Consider the following 23254-nt stretch of genomic DNA (forward strand, 5'->3'; position numbering starts at 1 on the left):
ACAGGAGCTTTCTTGGCGTGCTCCTAGGCTGAGGAACATCAGATGGACTGGCAGCGGGAGGCCTGGCACCTGTCTAAACTGTTCTTGCTCCAGCCTTTGCTACTAACTTTTCTCTTCATGACAAACTTCCTCCTGACAAAATGAATGAATATTCTTAATGGAATTATGTTTTACAAACTGTATTGAGTTCTGTCAGTCATTGTTAACTGTTCTTTTTGATGCCTCTCTCCTTCCACTGTTACCTTAGATAATAACTGTCTTTATCTTTGTGTTTTCTGTCTTTTATTGCTGTCACATTTTTACTAGGGCTAAAGATGAAATCTTCCAGGCAAGATGGAGGTTTCAAGATGCTCTTCGTGCTATCAGTTGTATATTGATTTTTATATTCCTCTTTGTTCTTACTACTTCATCTCTTCAGGGTAAAGGCTTTTGGGTAAGGGGAATCTATTTTTAATGTCACGAATAAAAGAAATAAATCCGTTTATGTAGTCCTACATCAAGTTCCAGGTCTGCTCACAAATCTGTGTGTTATCAAAGAAGAAATCTGTTCCCATGACTATAGAGTACGCAAAAAATTAGAATTAGTGTTTTCATGTGTTCAGTTGAGATTGTTAATTTTTCAGTCTTTTAATGTCTTGCATGTTCACATCTGGACAAATTTCTGTAAGACTTGCACTTGGCTATTACTGCAGTGCAGTCCATCAGCCTTGCATCATGCTTCCTTTGCAGTGTCAGTTCTCTTAAAATTCGTAAGCGAATCAGTTTGTAAAACTTACATGGGGTGCTTTTAAAATGTTCAGCTAACTCGTAGCCGACTTGGGTGGAAAGAGTAACATGGATGGAACCAGAATCAGTGTTGCTTGAAAAATGATAGATATTTGGATATGTTTCCGGAATGCTCTACATGCCATCATGCAAAGCCTGTCTGGCAGGTTCAAAATATTTAAAATTTCTTTTTTAGGTGCTGGGAGAGATATTTGGGTAGAGAAACACTTGAGCTAGTGTCAGTTTTACTACTGTAGAGACTTACCAGGTTTTGCATGTAAGCTTATAATGTAGAGTAATGTTACAAGACAGAATGTTGAGTCCCCAGATTTTATTATTGTAGACATTCCAGTTCCAGACTTTCTGCTATTTTAGCTGTAAAACGTTTTTTATTATTATTATTATTTATATTAGCTAGGAACACTTACCTATATACATGCATATATATAAGGACAGTTCAGATGAAACTACTTTTTAATTTATAAGGGGTAACTCAAATGTGCTCTTACATGAATTGCAGTGCATGTCAAATTATTTCATTGGAGAACTGACCTAAGTCAAACTCTTCTCACTTTTAGACCTGTGGTACCAAATGATATTGCCTCCCCATTTTGATTCATCAAAGAAGTACCCTCTGCTCCTTGATGTGTAAGTCTTCAAGTTACATGGCAATGTTGTGTTAATAATCACTTTCATCTACTTCAAATGCTCCTAATAAGTTTGGGAAAGACAAAACTGGCTTATTTTCTAATTACTACTTGAAGTAGTTTTAAGAGGGAATGAAAAAAAATTAGGTGTATCCCAATTTGTGATAGATTCCTGTACGGTAAGGTGATGTAATGCTTAACAAGCACCTATTTGGCTGGTGGCGGTGAGGCAGATATATTCTGTGTCTGATTTACAAGCCCAGGGTGTTAGTGTTAGCTTACCTCCTTCTCTGCTCTAAGAGTTCATTAGGAATAACATTTACTGAAAGTACATTCCAGAATGAAACTTTGAATAAGCTGTGTATCCTAAAGCTGAAGTAGTGAGTGTGATGTGGCATGTTCTCGGTGCTATTTGGCTGCCAGCTGGTGTTGGCAAACTGCATCTTGTGGTCAGGAGTGCGTTTGCTTGTTTTTTCATAAGTTCAAGACTGTGAGCACGTGCTGTTTGGTCCATTCTTCCTCAGGCACTTCTGTTCATGCTGATATTTTTTTTTTCTAACTAGAAATTACTGAAATTTAACTTCATCAAAATAGAAATGTTAACCTTTTACGCTTTTTATGAAAAGCTGACTCCACAAGGAAACCAGCTTTTAACTGTTGCATTTTTATATGACATAATTTGGTAGCACTGTAATAATTTTTGATATGCCTCATTTTAATGGGCAGTCAGTGCTCTTTACTTCTTAAGGCTTATTTTGGTTTTTATTCTATTTTCATTGACTTACCTGGGTGTTTGTCAGGATCACCTCTGCTTCATGGTGATCTCTGTATCAGAAATTCTTTCTGAAGAATAAGGATCCATAGCATATGGAAACAAAGTCTGATATAGAGAATTCCTAATAATTTTTTTCTTTGCTTTTAAATGTGATAAAAATGGGTTGTAAAGCCATAAGAGCCACTCTTGCATTTCTTACTCTCTTGACAGTGGCTAGAGAAGTGCACTGCAAACAGAATTTTGCATCCAGGCACTCACAGAGTGTGATTTCATAATGTTCAACTGCTTCCAAATATTTTAAAATAAAAAGCTATGATTACAGTTTTGCTTGCTTTTTTTCAGCCTGCACAAGAAATAGTTTAGACTGTAGGGAATACTGATGAGACACTAAAAATGCAGGAAAAGATCTTTATCATTTTCCCAAATGAAGGCTATTTGTTGATTTCAGACTTTAACCAAATAAATTAGGGGTAAATGGAACAGAAGTAGTTAAAGAGCATTGCTTTGAAACTCAGATGACTAGATACGCCAACACGAAAAAGGATTTGATTTGGATTTCTGATAAGCTACTTAAATTCAAAATAAGTATCTTATTAGAGCAGAAAGCAATAAAACAAAATCCAGTCTGCTTGCTTGATTAACATAACACTTGACATCCTAAAAAAACATGTTGCTTTTAGTGTCCAGGCAAAGCAGCAGTTTGGAGTTAGTGATGCTTTTCTTGTTTGCTCAGTTTAATTTAAAAGTTTTTCCTTCTTTAGCGGCTGAAAATTATCAGCAATAATTGTATTTTAAATGCTGGATGAGAGTACGTGGAGAGTAAATGCCTGAATTCTGTGGCACTTTTCACCCAGGTATGCAGGACCGTGTAGTCAGAAAGTAGATAAAGTCTTCCAGATCAGCTGGGCTACTTACCTTGCAAGCACAGAGCAGATCATTGTGGCCAGCTTCGATGGCAGAGGAAGTGGATACCAAGGGGATCAAATCATGCATGCAATAAACCGAAGGCTGGGAACATATGAAGTGGAAGATCAGATAGCAGCAGCCAGGTGAGCTACAGTGAAATGGTCGACACCTGCTCCTTCTTCTCTGTGTTTCTTGTGCAGTTGAAGGTTTTGAATTGTCAGCTTGAAATTACTAGCAAAAACATAACTAAATTTTCCATTAATTTTGCATGCTGAAGTGTGTCATTTATGGGACAACCATCGTTGTATGCTTAAAAAGAATGAAGAGAATGCTGTAATACAAATCTACCATATTTCTGGTTTTATAGAGATGATAGCTGTCAGATTAGTAGAAGAGCATGCTACTAAGTCACTTGGAGCTGGAGGTTTTACTCCAAGCTTGTTGCAAGTTTTCGTTGTGACAGTGTTATTTGTATGAACTGCTCAGCCTTTGCCTCATACTTCATGTTCATCACTTGATTTATGCTTGTAGAACCTCACTAAACCAAACGATGTCAGTATGAATCTCTCAGAATCACAAAGAAGTGATACAGGTTTTGCTTTTTAGGTTTTTAAAATGTTAAGGAATTTGAAAAAATAGCATCTCAGAATCCTTTTGTGGTTTTTTTTTTTTAACCCCCTGACTGAATTTATGGGTATTGGCCTGTCCCTTACTGCTGCAATTTGAGTGTTGCTCCTCTTTTTAAAAAAAAAAAAAAAAAATTAAAATGGCAAAGGCAGGTGGTGAAGTCTGACCTAATACAATACAAATGTCAGTGAATGTGGTTTGAGTGAGGGCTTTTACAGAGCATCCAGGTTTTGTCTTTTCACATCCACAGATGTTTTTCTGAATTTCTGAGACACATGTGCCTAAATCGTATGTTTTCATATACAGTCACTGTGATGAAGTGGGAAATACTGATTTGTACAACAGAAAGAGGCAGACATAATGGCAAATAGGCACATCTGTATAATGGCAGATACCTGCAATCCATTAAGCATTTAATTATTCTGTTTGCTTTTAGAACATTCTCTGAAATGAGCTTTGTTGATAAGGACAGAATCGCTATTTGGGGTTGGGTAAGTACTCAAAGTTTGGTGGGCATGTTATTTCATTGTAACAACTATTTGTTGTGCTGCCGTGTGTGTGAGGTGCTGGAGTACTTGGTGTAAGGCACCTTTGGGGTCATGGCACAGTCCAGTAACTGCTGATGAAGTGCATCTTAAAAGTGCCTGTATACGTTGTCCCTTTGCAACTGTTCAGGAGCCTTTGAAACAGAAATTAGGACTACTAGAGATACTAAAAACAATTTAAAGGGATACTGCCAAGTTCCTGTGTACGAGATGAACCAATATTTAAAAAAAAAATCCAAGTATATATTCACTAGTGTGTCTTTATATTATTCTAATTATCTATTCTAATAGATATTAACTATCTAATATTCTAATATTAAATTATTCTAATTAAAAAAAAAAAAGTAAAATTACATATGAACCAGCTGCATGGCATGGTTGTCATGTTTTTGCTAGCAGCCTGAAAATATCTAAATCTGCTATATTGTTGTGCTTGGCTGTATTTTATTTCAGCAGTACTTCCAAACAGAGGCCAGATTTCTCTGACTTGATGTGTCTTTAAAACCTGTCACAGTAGAGGGGAGTGTTTAATAGCATATACATACCCACCCCCTCAGCTGCAAGGCTAAGTGCATATGTAGTGTTAGCCATATCTATTTGATTCAAACTCTGAATATCTCTCTGTCCCAGGCTGCCGTGTCACTGCTTTTATCTGGTGTCACAGGTATTCTTGCGTGCTCTGTTTAAGCATATTATGTTTAAGTATATGCAGGATCGCATGCAGGATCTTGAATTAAATTGCTAGCTGAAATTTGGTCACTGCTGGTGACAGGCACCAGTGAATAAATTGCTTGATGGCAAGATGATGATGGTGGTGCCTTTAGTGGCTTTCCTTGGGATAAACATCTCTGTTATATCAAGTCAAGTGTAGCAGTATTAACTTTAGCGGGAGGGAAATGCTTTTTGCAGAAATGGAGGACGTAATGCGTTCCCATCTTACTTTTAATGAGCCTCGGGATGAATAGTTGAAGAGCTCTTTGGAGCTAGGTTGGGGTTATGCATCCTGGATACTGAACCTGTGGGCAAACAGATTATTTTTTTTTTTTTTATCTCTTGAGTTTTCAGATTGTCAGCCTGTCACTACATACGTTAATTTTGTTTCCATAGGTTCAGCAGTCATACCTTTACTGTGGCCAGGTTAGGCGACATATTTGTATCAGTGTTTAATTACTAAGTACACGCATCACTTTGCCGACCTCATTGGGAGGGCCTAAGCGTTGAATTTGGAGCAAACATGGAAGGGCTTTGAGCTGTGATACAGTTTCATTTGCCTGCAATCTGGTTTCAGGATGGGAATGAGATCCAGAAATTGCTCCTCTTTTTGGATGTGGGTGGGCTCATTTTCCCAAATAACCCCTTCAAACTATAGTGAGGGCAGTTGTTTGGGCGGTCGGTGACACTGTTTAGGTATCTTGCTGCCTGGATGCTCAAGTGTGTCAGATATTTACTCATCTGTGTTATCGGGCTAGGCTGCGAAGGATTTTTTCCCTGTGCATAGCAAGGAGCGTGTTGCTGCACAGTTCCTCCCACAGACTCAGCAGAAGATCCTTCGCTCCCCAGTCACAGTCTTGCTCTTGACGCTTTGGAGGAGACTTAGCAAGTGAGCTGCCGTAGGCCTGCTCTGAGGGAGTTGTAAATTTTCGGGTGCCCTGGTGCAACTACTCATCAGGCGCGTTGTGGGCCCCAGCTCTGCTTCCACCCACGCCCCCAGCACGGAGAGGGACACAGCGGTTCAGCAGTGTCTTGTTTCCTGTCTTTCGCTGCTGCCTACGGTGCTACCAAACACTGTCATCCTTCGCTGAGTCACAGTTCAGCAGCGCTCGCGCCCTTTTTCCCCAACAAGTTCTCATTCATCAGTGCCACAGCTGCCACGCACTGTTTGATGCCTGTTTCCCCAACTGAGCAGGCTGGGTGAGATCTGACCCAAATTCAGAATGGAGTTCATTAATATGAAAAACACTGAGCCTATAAAAGTCTGATGAACCGTTTAGCAGATGGGCCCCATCCTTTTCTTTCCGACTAAAATAACAGCAATGTTTTCTTCTCAGTCGTATGGGGGATATGTGACCTCCATGGTGCTTGGCTCTGGAAGCGGCGTGTTCAAGTGTGGAATAGCGGTTGCCCCCGTGTCACGTTGGCAATATTATGGTATGTGATGGCTTCCTTGTTACAAGGATTCCCATATGTCTTGCAGTGCACATGCTGCAAAGTGTTGATTCATAGTGCAGAACTTTGATTATCTACTAGATGCCATGTAAATGTCACTTGGTCTGTTTTTATGAACTCGTGGGTACTCTGTTTCAGAATTAAACCAATTCCCTAAATCTTACTTCCCATTTTAAAAAGTCAGATCCACAATTCCAGGTAATGTCTTTAACCATTAACGAGGGGTAAATTATTGTAGTATTTGTATTTGTAGTATTACTGTAATGTGTCTGTGTTTGCTTTCCAAAGCTGCCACATGTTCTGAGACCGATCTTGCATGTCAGAAATCCATTGCTATTAAACATTGTTTCTTCAAAATGCTACTTCACTTATAAGAATGAACTGCGAGGCTTCGCGTCAAACTTGCATTGTAATTTTCTCTCTCAAAGTAAAAGATTAGGATTTGAATTGCCTTTGTTTTGTTTTTCCTTTTAGAGTATAAAATTTTGATTTTATAAATCTAATTAATCTTAGGAATAGCCTGATGTGAGGAAAACCTGAACAAGCAGACGAGTCTGTACGTGCTTCTTATTGTATAAGATTGTAGTTGCTTGAGGCTGTAAATACAGTTACAGGGGCCCTCCTCCCAGGTTAAAAAAATTACACACAGTTAAAACTAGAATACGTGCTGATACAATGTTACCACATTTTGACATTTTCCCGGTTTCAATTTGTCCAAAAACACTCAAGGGACAGCTTTTCCTAGCACACCTCTGCCAGGAGGCAGAGGCATAATTTATCATTCTGTAACTAGCACAGGGGCTGTATAATAGCATATTATGTGTTCTGGCTCATTCAACAGATCAAACCATGCTGCCAGGTATTAGCAGCAGTCTGTTGAGGACATAGGGATGTTTTCATAATGTTTTAGACATGAGTATTACAGTATGGCAGGAAATACTTTTTTTAATGATGATGACGATCTCTAAAATTCCACTTTTAGATGATTAGATAAAGGAAAGGGTTATGGAGGCATGAATACTCAACATTACAAAGAACACCCAAACAACCCCACAGTGTGACAACACTGATGAGAAGTCAAATGGACATTAGAATGCAGCAACAGAGAATTGATCTTTATGGCTTAAAATAAAGCAGCAAATCTGCAAAAAAGGTAATATGTTACCGTGCTGAAAAATCTGTGGAAAATCAGAGATACTTAATTTTTACTATATATAACATAGATCCAAGCAGAGTCCTAATCTACTACTACATTTTCATTTGACAGATTATTAGTAATAAACATTTAGATAGAATTGCTAAGAGTTTTTTTAAATGCTAGTCATTTGCTGCAAGATTTTCAGTAATTTTATTTGGATTACTGAAAGAATAACAATAAGGTAACATTGACACAAAGTACTTTATTAATATTCAGCATTCAGGTGGCCATGGCAACAAGAAGATTAAATATTCTGAATAATGATGGTTACCTACATGCCTCATTGTGGAAAACCTGTTTCTAATCTTCTTTTTTTTTTCCTTTTTTTCTTTTTTTGGGGGTTGTTGTTTTTTTTTTTTTTTTGGGGGGGGGTGTTTGATTTGGGGTTTTTTGTTAATATCCAGTATGCATTTTTATTATTGTTTGTGTCAGCAGGTAAAATTTCTGGTAGACAGACTGAAAATTAAGCAGCAGTTTCTGATTTTCTTTTTCATAATTACAGATTCAATATACACGGAGCGATACATGGGCCTTCCTATAGCAAGTGACAATCTGAACAACTATAATGTAAGAAAGAAATCACTTTATTTCATGTTCTGAAGTGTGTTGTTTCTTTTCTAAATCACTCTGTTTTTCTATATACAGTCTAGTTCCTTCGCCCTAGGAAGAAATAAGTCTGTTTGTTCTTTCCAGCTATAACTGTTGCATTGTGCTTGCTGAGACTGTAGTCTCATGCATTTGGATTTGCATGAGGCAGTTACTCTTTGCTGTATGGTGTGGGTTTTCTGTTGTTTGTTTGATGTGTTGGGTTTTTTGTGGTTTTCTTTTTTTTTTTTTACATTCAGTTCCATTTGGCTACTTTGCAGACTGTAAAACAAGCTGTAAAAACTGTTTTATTTTAATCACCGAGAAACAAATTTGTTTTAAAAATGAATATGCTCGTGGGCAAACTATACTTTATCTTAAAAAAACATTTCCACCAAAACAAATGTACTCCAGTCCTTTCTGAAATATAATTTAAAAAAAAAAAAAAAAAGGGTATTGTGTGGACTTTCTTGTTTCAGGAATCTGCCAGCTTTTTTCAGGGAAATCAAAATCTCCTAAATATTGGGAAACTTTGACAGGTAGGCAAGTCTGTCTTTACTGTCATCATATCAAACAAATTGCAGACCAACTGAGAGCCAGCAGTGTTGGGGATGGAATTTTGGCCCCATCTCCATGAACACAGGGTGTCCAAGGTTTGGTCTAAAATGACTAATGTTGCCCAGCAGTGAGGGAATTTCCAGGTGTTCTAATGGGAGCAAAATAACTGTAGGTCTTCTGTCCTCATTATGGCATCATTAATTGCTTGACTTGCTCTTCCATGTGCCAACTGCTTTTTGTTGACTCAGAGGCTTTTTGAAGTCACAGGTAGCTGGGCACAGGGCAGAGCAGCCCAAGCCCTCTGTAAGGTTTAGTTAAATTTCAGACCTAGGTGGGAATACCATGGCTGTTGGAGAACTGTGAGGGATTGGGGTGGTGCTTTTTGCCCTCATTATTGGGGTGTTTCACAGAGGTGTTCAGCCATAGTGATGCTGGAACCAAAAGTGGGTGTTAGAGGAAAAGAGATGGGGCGTTGTCTGTTTTGGGTTGGTAAATAGGTGAGAAGACAGTTTAGCACTGATTGTGTCTTGATGCATTAAATGTCGTGGGGGAGAAGAAAGGGTGGGGGTTGTTGCGTTGATGTAAAAATATGGTAAAACATATAAATACACACATATATGGACAGAAACGTCTGTTTTGACTTATCGCTACAGTAATCTAGTTTTCCAACTGACGTTCTGGTCAAAACTGAGGACAATGGTAGTGACTGCTGGAAGACTTGGTACTGTCTGTGCCTCTTCTAGCCAGCGAGCTGCTCAGGCCCACTGGGGACTGACCAGCAGCCTGCAGCCGCCTGCCTGCCTTGTTCCAAAAGCGTTTCTTTAAGGCAGTGGGAACAGTAGGAGGTCTGCGAGGTAGCAGTGTAAATAGAAGTTATTGTCGTCGTGCAGAACGAACGTTAACGCTCTGGGTGCACAAAGTCATTCACCAGCTTCACGGCACAGATGGCAACAGAGGACTGTTTAATCCTTTCAAGCCAGGAGTCGGATTTTCTTGGCATAGTATTCATTGCTGGCAATGGCCACGTTGAAACTGCCAGTATCAAAGAGCTAAAGGTTTCAAATGTGTTACTCAGAGGACTAATTGGGGAGAATGGTGGCTAGATGGAGGAGGGGTAATTGCACAGATCAGATTGTCACACTTCACTGCTGCTTCTAGAGATAGGAAAATGCAACTTGAGTCCTTATTTGTTGTTGAAAGCCCCAAATAATGTATTACTTGGAATTTATTTTTCCATATAAACCTGGAGGGGTGGGGTAGCTCAAGAAATGAGTTGCTTTTCATGTAGCATTAATGGAAGGGTTGTGGGATTTTGTTGTTGCTGAAGACCTTTACTGACTTTAGCCCAGCACGTTCCTGGCTTACAGCCCCTTTGTTCAATGTCCCAGTCACAATAGCCAGCCTCCTGGCCCCTCGTCACTGATGAGAGCTGTTTTCTGAACCGAGTATTTTTTAGCAAGTAAATGCAAAACATGCACGGAAAGCTCTCCTAGCTGAAGCTGTTAAAGCATTTTTGAACTGTTAACTTGGTACTGTCAGGTTTGCATGCTGCATCATATATTCTCTATCCTACTGCATCCGCTGTAAAGCTGGCTTGAAAAGTGAAAGGTTGCATAAACTCTGTACTGGGTGCCCTAATTCAAAAGAAATGAGACTGTGTACACACCTGCTTAGAAAAGATGCGTGCTGCTAACGCACAGAGTATTAATGAATGGGAATATATAGTCTCAAGAAACTAGTTGTGGTAAGCGGGGTACACCCTACCTTTGCATTACTGTGACAGTAGGTTTCACTTTATTGAAAGAGGAGAGTCTGACATTTTAAATACTCTTTGTCAAGAGTCAAGTCTGAAGGATGACTCATACTAAGTAGGCTAATAGGTGTGATCAGTGCCTTTTAAGGTAATTGTGGACAAATAAAAATTAGAGCTTTGTCAAAGAAGGGAGCAAGCGTGGGTGGAGCTCCCATAAAATTCCGTAGGGATCCTAGGCAGAATGGCAAGGGAGCTGTCTGCCCGGGAAGAAATGTCCCTGATGTAAAAGACTGGAGACTAAATGAGGGCAGAGCTTGGGAGGTCAGATGCAGTAGCCATGTAAAGCATACCGAAGAGACTGTTCAACTTGTGAGAAGATTATTTTGCAGTTCGCTCTGAATTTGATATGCTTTTGGCAAGTGTTTGAAACAGTCATAGATTTGGCAATCTTTTTCTAGCAGATTTGAAATGTTCAGTCCTTAAGAACTGCTGCATCATTAGGTTATGCAAAACAGGGTACAATTTTGTAAATATGCCATCTTGTACTGATTTGACATTTGTTCTATTATCTGAGAATATGCTAAAGGGAGAGAGACCTTCAGTTTCAGCCAAACCTTAACTTGTTTGTGGAGTGCTGATAAAATGTTGACTGCTGTGTGATCTTTAGAAAAGCCAATTACACTCAGCAGGGCCTAATTCTTAGTACTTGTACACGTTACCTTTTGAGAACCTTTGTCCCGGCAGTGCAACTGTGAAACAGAAGGGCTAAATGAAGTTGTATTTATTTGCTGTCCACTTGAGGTTTGTTCAGCTGATTGCAGCTGTCTGTTGCTTTGTGCTGTAACTGTGCCTGACTTGAGGCTGCTCCCTATCTTGCAGCCACCTTCTTTGGCAGCAGTGGTGTCCTTAAAGCACGTTTTCGGGAAGGGACTCTTCCTGTTGAGTATGGGTACAGCAAGTGAGACATCACTGGCAAGTGATAAAAAAACTGAGAAAGGATTTCTCATGTGTGTTCCTTCTGTCTGAAGTATTTTACAAATAGCTTTATTTTGTTTAATGCTTGGAGAGGAAAAATAGTGACATCCTTTTTCTAAAACTGCTTTTGGAAAGTCTAGTTCTCAGAAGTGTAGTTCAAGTCAGGCTTCCACTTGCAGAAGGTTTGCTGTCCCTTAAGCCAGCACTGATTTGCTGGAAGAAAGCTTATAAAGCCGCGCTATCAAGTTTCCCTCTCCACATGTGGAAAACGATTCACTGAAAGGATACTGCTTGATTTTTTATTTTTTTTTAATATCACTAGGCCATTACTTTCTGAATCATTCTTTTGATCAGCTGCTGTACCAGTGCTTCTCACTGAATCTAAGCCCTCCCTGCACGTTTTGGTGCACTCATAACTATCTGTTCTTATTCTATGATACCAACTCATTTCAAATGGATAGTGTCATGCTTCCAGTGTGCGTGGATATCCATATGTTAAATGGGATCTCTGGTGCTCTGCAGCCTCTCACTATCAAGACGGCAGTTGCCGTGTTATGGACTGGAGGGTGGCTTTTTCTCTCAACTTGTTTTTTAAAATTGGTTGAGAAACTACAAAATCCCATTTCACTTATGAGAGCGCTGTTGTACGCTATTCTGCCGTGACAAAAGGAATATTTATGCTTGCTTTAAAGATTCATGAGTGTACAAGAGACATAAGGAAATTAAACCCTTCTGTGTCTTGGTAGTGTAATGTATTTGACTTTTTGGGGGTACTAAATGCAAATTCCTGTGCAAGAATACAGCCTTACTACAAGGTGGGGAAGAAATAAACCAAAACCTAAACCCCACATTATTTTGTTCCTAATTTTTACTGGTTTTTTCCTTGCCATAGAGGCTTTTAGGTTGCTGTAACAGAGGGAAAACTTCCACAGGAATTCAGTCATTTTCAGCAGAGAACCCCTATAATGTTGCTAATAGAAGGAAATTTGATTCGACGTATTTTTGCCCCATTATGCTGGTTGTCTTACCAAGCCTAAAATCTTGTTGCTAGTCCCTTTTCTTCTTCCTACTCTCATGGCAGAGCGCTATCCTATTCCATTTCCTTGCCAAAATTAAAGATCCTACCTGCAATCCTTACTTTCCTCATTCTTTATTACCTAGTCACAGTAGCAAGTCATGTGGTTAGTATGTTCTAGGGAATATGCTGTTACTGTGTTTTAAGTTTCTTGATTAGCCTTAATTGATTATTTTTTTCATCACTGTATTGTTTTTCTATTCCTAAAATATAGCTTGACTTCTATTTATAGATTTGGTCTCATGGTTTTTACCTTCAGGTGTTTCTCTGTCATATTTGGGGAAAGCATTATTTTCAAATTGTTGTCACCCCTTTTTACTTGAGACTGTTGCAGTATTAGCTCTGTTGACTTACCTACAGGTAAACTAGTGTACGTTTTGGTGGGGAGGATAATGCATGTGGTCTCTACAATATCTACTCCTTGCTATCATAGGGTGTGCTGTTGCCATGGCAACATTTTTTAACTTGTCTGCAGTCACACAGGAAACCTATGGCAAGTGGTGTGCTGCAGGCTAACAACATGTTAGCAATGCATTAAATGTGTATCTCACTCACAAAACTCTTCCCCTCTGGAATTGCCTGTTAACTTTGCAGACATAACCCTTGGTAATAATTGCAGATCGGTGCAGAATGGTTTGAGTACAAGCACAGTGTTGTTTGATATGTGAACATGCTACTTGGGGGTGCGGGGCCAGGGGGGGAACAGGGGTGGTTGTTTTTATCTGAAGGACCCCAGACTGTCAACAGGAATAAAAGTCAGTTGGTAGCAAATCATCTTCTAATAAATAGCACTTCTTTTCTTTTCTTTTTTCTTTTCTCTTTTTTTCTTTTCTCTTTTTCTTTAATTTCAGAGTTCAACAGTAATGGCCAGAGCTGAAAAATTCAAGGAAGTTGAGTATCTCCTTATTCATGGAACAGCAGATGGTGAGTTGCAGTTAATTAGACATTTTAGTATTACAGACAGGTTTGCAATTCTACTACTGACAAAACAAAAGCATGAAGGGGCAAGGCTGTTACATTTACATCAATAAAATAATACTGCTTTCTGCAGCTAATTTGTGTTTCAGTCAGAAGTGTTGGGGAGTCTACTGTGTTAGTTGCTTTGCTTTTCCCCCAGAGTAGTACAGAAGCAATTTTTTGTTTACCTTTTTCCTCTTTTCTTCCACTTTTCAGATAATGTTCACTTCCAGCAAGCAGCGCAGATTTCCAAAGCTCTTGTTGATGCTGAAGTGGATTTTCAAGCAATGGTATGGTTCGGTTTTGTTTATCATCATACATAATGGATTTGTATTATGAGAATAATAGCAAAAGCTCCCTGTTGTTAGGTATAAATCAATTGCCATCTTAAATGAAAGTTCACATACTTGTATTTCATGTTCAGTAACTGAAATCTTAATGTAAAGCACCCATGTATCTTGTGTACAAGAAAAAATGTAAAGCAACTCCTCTTATTTCATCCTGTTCACCTAATCTTTCATTGTGTTAATTTTTTTGTGTTCTCAGACAACCAACTAATCCCAATTTCTGCATATACCCAAAGTCCAATGAATTGTATCTTACAGATAGGATATAAGGAAAGGTTAACTTCAGCTAAGTCCAAGATAACCTGTCCATCATGTTTGGTGTTTCTCTATTAACTTGTAAGACAAGTAGTTCTTTGCTCTTTCTTATGCTGTGCATGGCCACTCAAGCATATCATGAACAAGCAGTAGTGCTGGAAAGGATGAAGCATAGAAGGAGGCCAAGTGCACCAGTGCGTGGTTGTCCCTCAGCCAAACTTGCGTGGCTTACAGGGTGCACAGGTCAGGCACCACTCTGAACTGAGGAGCTGCACCTGCCCTCCGTGTGGAGAAGCCATGTACTCATTTTGTACTTTTAGCATGAATAGATGGTGTATCCCACACAAAGCAGGGACACAAGTATCATAGCAGCTTCCTACCACCATTATGTCTTTGCCTCCATACTGGGATAACTGTAAATGGCTGCACATGTTTCTATGTCTATCATATTTGGTTTCTACCATTTAGATGTAGCTGGAACTAACATTCTCTGTATTTTTCTTTCCCACAGTGGTATACTGACAAAGACCATGCCATCACCGGTCAAGCACATAAGCATATTTATACCCATATGAGCCATTTCATCAAGCAGTGTTTCTCACTGCCCTAGCACCAGCATTTTGGGGGTTAGCGATGGTACTGCTCCACAAAACTCTAGCTAATGGACACTGAGCCTGTGTAAACTTCTATGAATCAAGATCAGATAAGGGTCAGCTCTTGGGATACCTGTGTACACTATGAAATGCTAATCTTTATAATGACTTCTGTTGCCAAGCAACTATTGCATTTTTATTGATTGTGTTTAATCAGGTCTTAACATCACCAGAATGTAAGTATATTGCAGAATTCTAGATAGCGCGGTACTTGCTTGAATCAGGACCTTTTGATATTTCAGTCTAAAAGAGAAACAGTCCAGTTTCTAATGATGAAAATGTCAGAAAAGCCAGTGTAGAGATCAGTTGAGGAATAAAAATAATAGTGTTTCTAATAGAAAATAAAACTAACCCTGTGATCATTTCTGTGGAAATACTGATACAATTCATAACCAGATTTTGCAGAAATTACCTAATGCTTGATCAATTATTTTAGAAACAATATCAGGAATATTGCAATGTTAATATTTTCTGTGCAGAATGAAATGCTTTGTTTACTGCGGTTTCTTGAGTTATTTTTTGCTGCAATCTCCTAGATTACAATTGTGTAAGTTTTGCAAGGAGCACATGTAACCAGCTTTCACCAAAGATTTTGAATGAGACCTATTCAAACCAACAGCACTGAATATCTTTTTTTCCTATTGTACTTCTGTGATTGGGGCTTACTTTATAATCAAAAAGGCGCCTACTGTGGGAATCTGCACTGGTAAAATCTTATCTGGAAGCTGTAGCAGCCCACCATTGTTTCTCCATGGGACAAAAATTATATTTTTTTCCAGAAGCTAACTATTTGCTGCTGAAGAGGGTATATTCCTTGCACTCTTGACATAACTACATTACAATGCAAACTAGCCATTACTTAAAGCAAGGGCTGGACTGTAACTTTCATGTGAACATGCTATTTAGAAAACCTGCTTTTCCTTGTAGCCAACCAGTAAACTTCTGCTTTATCTTGAGCACTCCAGGTAGGCTTCTCCATCTGAAGATAAGATTAGTTTTCTTAATTTCACATAGATAGAAAAAATGCAACTCGCTTGTACTACAAACTGTGCTGCTTTAAAATAATAAAGGCATTAAGTTATGAAAGGAGGTGTAGTCCTTATCATTGAAAATGTTGCTCAAAGAATGGTCTCCTAGAATTTTACAAAAATCCATTAATTTTGAGAGAGACTTACAGTGAAATTTGTGGTTTTAATGGTATGTGTAATGGAGTGTGACATGATTATCTACTACTTAGCTTCTTGATATTACATGCCAGCACGTGATTATGTATGTATTGTGGGTTATTAGTGACAGTTAGGTATGAATGTAAATGTACTCATACAGACAGATAAAGCATGGGGGAGAATGTCAAGACACTGCAGCTTGTCCTTAAAGGAGAAAAAGAAGGGGGCCTGAAGTGGAAGGTAAGATTTTGGCTTCGTAGACTAACCAAAAGCTCCTTGACTCACACAATAAGATTTTTTGGGAAAAAAATTGAAGACAGGTATTACAAATGTAATATTGGGGTCAATGTATGAGTGGTTCTGATGTCGGCTGGCACCACTGTTAAAAGTTTTGTAGGATACAGGCTGTCAGTTGTCTCCAAGAGCTTATAGTACCCATGTCTCTGATTCTTTTGACTCAAGGGAAAGAAACATAAATCAGCATAAAGGTAAGTCATAGCTATGCAGATAGGTTATAGAAGAAAATTATCATTGTAAATTTCTGGATGGCTTGTGTATGCAAAGGGCAAATAGTGGCAGTTGGGTTTTTTTTAAATGTTATCACTCACACTGTCATAGAGACAAAAGTATTACTGTAATCCAAAAACTACATTAACTAGGCTCTTGTATTTATTTAAGAACTGCAGGTATTCCCTTTGTGTAATCAGAGAAGCATTAACAAAACCCAACTTTTTATTTAAAACTAAAAATTATAGGGATTGGGCAAGTCTTTCATTAAGTAAAGCTGCAGTTCTTTGTGTCTGATCTACGTTACTGATGTTAGCATTTCACTGGGGAACTCTTCTGTATTCTTAATACCTAGTCCTGTTTTCACTGTCTTATCTGCAAGGCATAACAAAGTATAATGTTAATTATATTAGACTTCTTTGTCTGGAAGGCAGCTTCTAAGATAATGCTGTTAATAGAGCATGATGCAACTTTTATAACAAAGCAAGTTTTATTACTACAGAAATGTCCTCTACTAAACATCAATTTAGTCTAATTTTCTCTCTGTTAGATCTCCTTCGGTTCCAAAAATAATGCAGACAATAGGACAATAAATAGAGCTGCCTCCAGGAACTGACAACTTACTTGAAATGCATGAGCACAGGTAAATCCTCTACCAAGAGCTGTGCACAGGCTGGGCTGTGGCCAGGTGTGTGAGGTTCAACAAGGAGAAGTACCGGGTCCTGCACTTGGGTCACAACAACCCCACACAATGCTATGGGCTTGGGGAAGAGCAGCTGAAGAGCTGCCTGGTGGAAAGGGACCTGGGGGTGCTGGTTGACAGCTGGCTGAACATGAGCCAGCAGTGTGCCCAGGTGGCCAAGGCAGCCAACAGCATCCTGGGTTGGGTTTTGGCAGTAGTATTAGGCTTTAAGGCCTGCAAGTTTTTCAGTAGCAGAAATTTAGGGTCCTGAGAAGAGCAGTAGGCCAAGCCGCTATTTGGCTATTAAGACACTTTAAGTATTGTAGCACTGCAGAATTTAAAATTGTATGACCTTCCCTATTGATCTGTAAAAAAAACCCAGCTACTGCTGCTTGGCCCGCATCACCTCTCCCAGGAGCAAGGGGAACCTACTCATGACCAATAAATCAGAATTTAATTCCCAATCTCTTCCTGGAACAGGTCAGTTACGCACCATCTCTGACAGCCCACTTACTGTTAGTCAGACCAAGTACACCACCATCAGCTACGTACAGCAAGCCAGCACTGACAGCATTGCATGTTTCATTGAGATTCCACTTGGAAATGGAGCAGGACTGGGCTCTGCAACTCATTAATCTGTGAAGCACATTCAAGTTTCAGGTAGACATTTAAAATACTGTACCACATTGCATACTTTTTCTGGGTTTTGCGGTGTAAAAATAAAATTGAAAATTAGTTAGGATAAATATTTATTTTCACATAACATTTCTCAATTGTGAAAAACACAATAGTCTATTCACATGTACACATAAACTTTTGTAATAAATTACATCCAAGAAATTGAGTAATTTTGACCAGGAATATGAAATTAGAAGTAAATATAGCACTACATTTGCTTTATATTGTGTGTGATTTCAGAATGTTAAGATTAACATTGGAATAGCATTTAAATTCACACAAGAACAGAGTGACCGTTTTAAAATAAAACCACTCTGAAATACTGAACAGAAATACAGAATGTCATTGAATACACTGATTTCTTAATATTCTAAGAGTTGGTCAAGTGAAACTAATACATTTTGATTGTATATGTTATCTGTAACAAAGTCGGCAACATATTAAAACGCCACCAGGCTGCTTTCGGGACAAACAGAAGTACTGAACTTCTATACTAACCTTAAAACAATTGGAATCTTACATTTCATCATCAAGTACACAAAACAAAGCATTTAACTTTAATGCATCAGCTTTTTTTTTCCTAAATTTACAAATACAAACATTGAATTAAATGTAAATCCTTCTTTGTAACCATTAGGTTTGGGTTTTTTCTCTCCATAAAAATGGCCTTTTGATCTTGGCTGCAATAATGCCAAGTCCAATTTGGAACAGTGACCCTATTAGTTTGCAGCAAAATGCAATTATGTATGGCTAAAGTAGTAAAACATACACACACTCACACGCACACAGACACTTAGAAGGATACTTTAAATGTACTGGATGTGAAAAGTTGTTTATGTAAGGTCTATGGAAAGATTATCACGTTTTGGGAAGCTGGGGAATGTAAGAGCCCTGTAGGTGAGTTGTTATAAATATTAAAAGACTGTAATTTGTATTTGTAGGATTCAAAGTAATAGTGTAATAATAAGAGCTTTCATTTAATAATTTAAAAAAATATCTTTAAAAAAAAATAAAAATTAGTGAATTCCAAATAACAATAAAACTTTTGTTCGACATTTCTATTAATTTAATATTATTCTTGCAGTCTTTGTTTTACACAAAAGAACCTGCTGAAGGATCAGGCAGTAACAATATCCATTATGAAAAATGTCTTTGTAATGGCTCTAAAGCCACATTTTACTTAGCAATGTTGTTTTCATCTTTTAATCACTATGCACTTGATGGAATAGTGAAGAGCTGTAGCAAAATCAACAGCAGGATACCCATTAAAGTATGATACACAGTCTCCGAAATTAAGAAGTTTACAGTTGTTAGTAGAGAGAGGACAATATATATATGCCCTTTATGTGGCTGTATTTTAGGCAATAAAGAGGAAAATAATTGGGCAGATAATATAACTGTATGTGGGGTATAATTAGTATCTACAAATTTTTTCCTATTATAAAATAATGGATGGATTAATGACATAATGCAATTTAGCCTACCACAGCAACATTCATACAATACAAGATACTGTAATCACAGATTGCATCTTAAGAAATACTGTACCCATGTTTCACATCAAGGGGTGTAATTTTGTTTTTCAGCTAAGGTGAGAGAATGTTTTAATATATATTTTTGTATTTTTATATATATATATATATATACATATATGACTATGTTCCAGTTACATACAAATTTGAATATTAAATACACTGTATTAAATCAAGGAAAATCTCACAAATACAGAATCTGACCCTGCAATCCTCACTGCAAGAGTAATCCATGACTTCAAAGGGACAGCTTCAGAAGGAAAGGATTATCCTTGTTAGTTTGTTCACAGGGTCAGATCAGTTGTTACTTTAAAAACTTCTTTAATGTTTGCTTGTCAGTTTGGGTCTCCTGAAATCATTTACTCAAGTTAGGTGATTTAAAAAAAATAATAATAATTGGAACAAGTGTTTTCAAGTTCATCATGAATGAAGATTGTTAAGTATTTTCACACAGAAAAAGTAGCAAAATACAGTACAAACCTATTAACAGGAAAGTTGAATTTGAAAGAAAATTTGTTTGTTAAATTTATGATACGAATACTGATAAATGGCCAATATCAGCAAAGAACATGAAGATTTTTTGCATTGGCTACTGCAGACTTTCACACAGATACTAGACAATGTAGACATTGATGAAATGAGACTAATATTGCACTACATTACCTGTGCTAGTTTGAGATGAAAGACAAAAGTTACAAGCTCAAATCATTTATATTTAGTGGTTGTGGCACTCCTTTCATTCATTTGTAAAAAAATTAATTGAAGTACACATCATAGACAAGTCTCCCGGTCAACACCTTTCCCTGAGTCAGCTTTCTTCTCTTTTCTGATTTCAGCACTAGGAAAAGAAGGAAAAATAGTTACAGTAGCACAATCATATATATTAATGATCTACCTGCAAACCAACACTGCACTGATATTTTAACAATTTTTCATGCTGCATAGCACAAACTGGAAAGCAAGTGAAAGTTTCTGTGCTGAATGGTGCAGAAGACATCAGACAGCATTTCAGTGACGAAGGACATAGAAAACATAAGATGTACAGACACACAAGTCAGCCAGCATGCAAGCAAAGATAGCCACTTTTTCATCTTTTTGGCAAATACAACTGTTAATTGATTAAATAATGGTAATGATAGAGTTCTCAGACAATACCAGCATTTTCTTAAATGGCACAAACAAGTGGTCGCAGCACGTATTTCTTGTCTTTAAAATGTAGTCTGTAGCTTGATGTACATTTAGAAGGAATGTTTCCGAACTAGAGCTGTGCAAGCCAATTTCCAACTGTAATATTTGGCTTTCAGTCTTGACTGGAGAGAGCAGGAGAAGGCTGCAGGGGCGGGGAGTGACAGTATTCCCCACTTCAAGCTTAATACATACTTCCTCGTGTATACATTTTAAGGAAGTAACTTTTTTTTTTAAAAAAAAAAAAGCTTAAAAAATCATACAAAAGCCATTATCACCAAGAACTCTGCTTCAGAGTTCTAATTTGGATTCACTTTTTTCCAGTTAAAACATGGTTGATTTGCCTACAGAAAGCAATATATGTGCAAAGCAGATGATTATTAATTTTTTTTGTGAAAAGGGTCCTAATTTATAACAGTGTAAATAAATAAAAAGTCATGTTCTTGCAATGAGTTTGTATCACAATACAAAAATGCAAAGAGGCTTCCACAACACAGGCAAATCAAGCCTTCAGCAAAGAGTGGCAGGGTATTTAAAAAAAGATGGTTCTGAGAACAAACCTGCATCAAGCACATAACCTACCAGGTTTCATGGGAATAATTCCTTAACTAGAATGAATGAGAAATAGGCTGAGTTACACAAGGCTTAAAGAAAGCAAGATCAATTCTCAAATTCTTAAGGTGATTCATGCACAATTTTACAATCATCTGACATTTTTCTTCACATAAAAATTGCTTTAAGGATACAATTCAGTGCAGCCAAAGCTTACTTCTATGCCTATGGCAGCTTCCAGAGGTGTTAATGGAAATAGCTAAAGAATACCAACTTCTGCTGCTTCAACTGCCGAATCTGTCACCTTCTGTAGAACAGTGATAGAATTGGGTATGTTACATTTTCTGCACACAAAGGGTATGCAAACAAATTCTGGGGGCAGGGGGAAGGGTGGGAGGAAGTGAACTTAAAGTGCAGCAGCACAGCAGACAGAGAGTTACCTGTGCTTAGTAAAAGCAAACACTGAGGATGTGTCGTGCGCTATAGTATTTCCATGTTTTAGGTGCCTCTGTGATAACCAGGAAAGTCTTGCTTCTATTCAGGATTCAAATCTCTGAGTACCTCCTGCAGATGCAGGCTTTAATGCCTTGAGAAATTTGGCTGGGGGAAGGACAAGTCCAGTCTTTTAGCGGTACAACATATTAACCGGTGGATCTGTAAGGGACTTGGGAGCTCTCTTCCTCCCTGCCAAGGGAGTAGTCTTAACAAGCCTGAGAAGGAAGGTTTGGGATGCAGGACTTGCATAGTTTCAGGTAAAGTAAGGAACTCACACCATCTACAAAGTAGTAGATGCCTCTTTCTCCAGTACTTTAAAAGACCAGCTCTGACTACATTCTATACATGGTCAGATCTTGAAATTGCTATCTGAAGGGCTTAACACATTGTAAGCAAAGACAGAGGAATATTTAATCACAGGTACCAAAGAGAGCTATGTTTCAGATAGGTGCCTTGGTGTTAAATTCTCCCAAGAGAGGCTCAGAAGCAGACCTTGAGGACCCTAGGAATTTTAATAATGAAAAATAAAGGTTGGAAAACTGTAAAGTTCAGGGGCCTCTATGGTTAGGCAACAGTTGACTAAGTAAATCCCATTTATAATAAGTCCCCTCTTTAGATGCTTGAATGCTGTTATGAGTCTGGGATGGAACAACTGTCATGCACTGTGCTACTTCACAGAGCCAGGGGCAGGGCAGAGCTTATGACAGATATTATCTATGCATCAGGCTGAGAAGTCATTTGTATAAACCTTTCCTGCCAAAACTCTCTTTGGAGATGATCTTAGTTTATTATTGGCCAGTATTTGATTGCCAAGTCAATTCAGGATTTAATTAGTAAAACGAACTTCCAGATTTTATACATTCCAAAAATCACCCTATGCTGTTAATTGATCATTGCCTTACATAAAAGGCTCTACATGAAATAATAGTACAGTATCATAATTTAATAATATTTTGGGATATTAGTATAAGAAAGTAGACCTGACAACAGGAAAAGGAGTACTAAACACTTCTCTAGTTGAACTTCTAAAGGCATCAGTAAAATTAATTTCAAAACAAAGTGATTTCCCACCCACCCCTATGGTAAGGTACCCTTCACTGAAGGGAGCTGACTAATGTAATACTGGTGATCTTGATCATTTGCAAAAATTATCCTTACAACTGCTACCATTCCAAGCTTTCTTTTTTCTCAGTACTTACCTAGGATTGAATTGTATCTTCATGTAATGATACATATGTTTAGGAATGTAATGTTTAACTATGTCTTTAATGTGATTTAAGATTAATGTTGTCTATGGTTTTGCTTCTCAGAAAGCAAGCCTTCCAGGTTTAAAGTTCTTTGAATCTACTTCTGTCTGAGAAACTGAGACAAGCTAAAGCACATGAAAAAGCACAATTTCAGATTCTTTAAGGAGTTGTTCCTTTACAACAGGACACTCCTACCTGAAATGGTAAAACCTGTGATCCCTTAGTTCCTTTTCACCAGAGTTTTTGTTTTTATGAGCAAAGATACAAGAACAGATTGAAAATGACCTTCTCAGAAAATGGGGTTCTATTTTACTGCAGGGGAAAAGCAGAATCATCTTTTACCAATGCTGTCTGAGCCACGGTCTATGCGGATGCTCTTTGCTCAATGGATCTTTGAAAATTTCAGGTTAAAACAGTAAACAT

At 38.0% G+C, this 23254-nt stretch overlaps 2 protein-coding genes across 9 annotated transcripts in view; one reads left to right on the plus strand and one right to left on the minus strand.

Annotated features, from left to right (window-relative positions):
• The window catches only part of DPP4 (dipeptidyl peptidase 4), a 45660-nt gene extending 24831 nt beyond the window's left edge, over positions 1–20829 (plus strand). The window contains exons 19-27 of one of the 2 annotated variants that reach the window (XR_013929968.1): positions 1344–1413; positions 3042–3236; positions 4157–4211; positions 6314–6413; positions 8132–8196; positions 13427–13499; positions 13749–13822; positions 14646–17103; positions 17623–20829. Coding sequence is in view for 1 of the 2 variants with exons in the window: in XM_080399122.1 (XP_080255248.1) it covers positions 1344–1413; positions 3042–3236; positions 4157–4211; positions 6314–6413; positions 8132–8196; positions 13427–13499; positions 13749–13822; positions 14646–14744 (731 nt within the window). In the remaining variant the exon portion in view is untranslated. Of the gene's footprint in view, positions 1–1343; positions 1414–3041; positions 3237–4156; positions 4212–6313; positions 6414–8131; positions 8197–13426; positions 13500–13748; positions 13823–14645 lie in introns of both variants that reach the window. The other variant, XM_080399122.1, reaches the window with a different exon arrangement.
• The window catches only part of SLC4A10 (solute carrier family 4 member 10), a 172380-nt gene continuing 169201 nt past the window's right edge, over positions 20076–23254 (minus strand). For 6 of the 7 annotated variants that reach the window (XM_080399108.1, XM_080399107.1, XM_080399110.1 and 3 more), the window contains one exon: positions 20077–20190. In XM_080399108.1, the coding sequence (XP_080255234.1) occupies positions 20124–20190 (67 nt within the window). In that variant the 3' untranslated portion in view covers positions 20077–20123. Of the gene's footprint in view, positions 20191–21119; positions 21146–23254 lie in introns of all 7 variants that reach the window. The other variant, XM_080399111.1, reaches the window with a different exon arrangement.

This window comes from Falco punctatus (genome assembly GCF_963210335.1).
Source record: "Falco punctatus genome assembly, chromosome: 8".
NCBI classification, from domain to species: Eukaryota; Metazoa; Chordata; class Aves; order Falconiformes; family Falconidae; genus Falco; species Falco punctatus.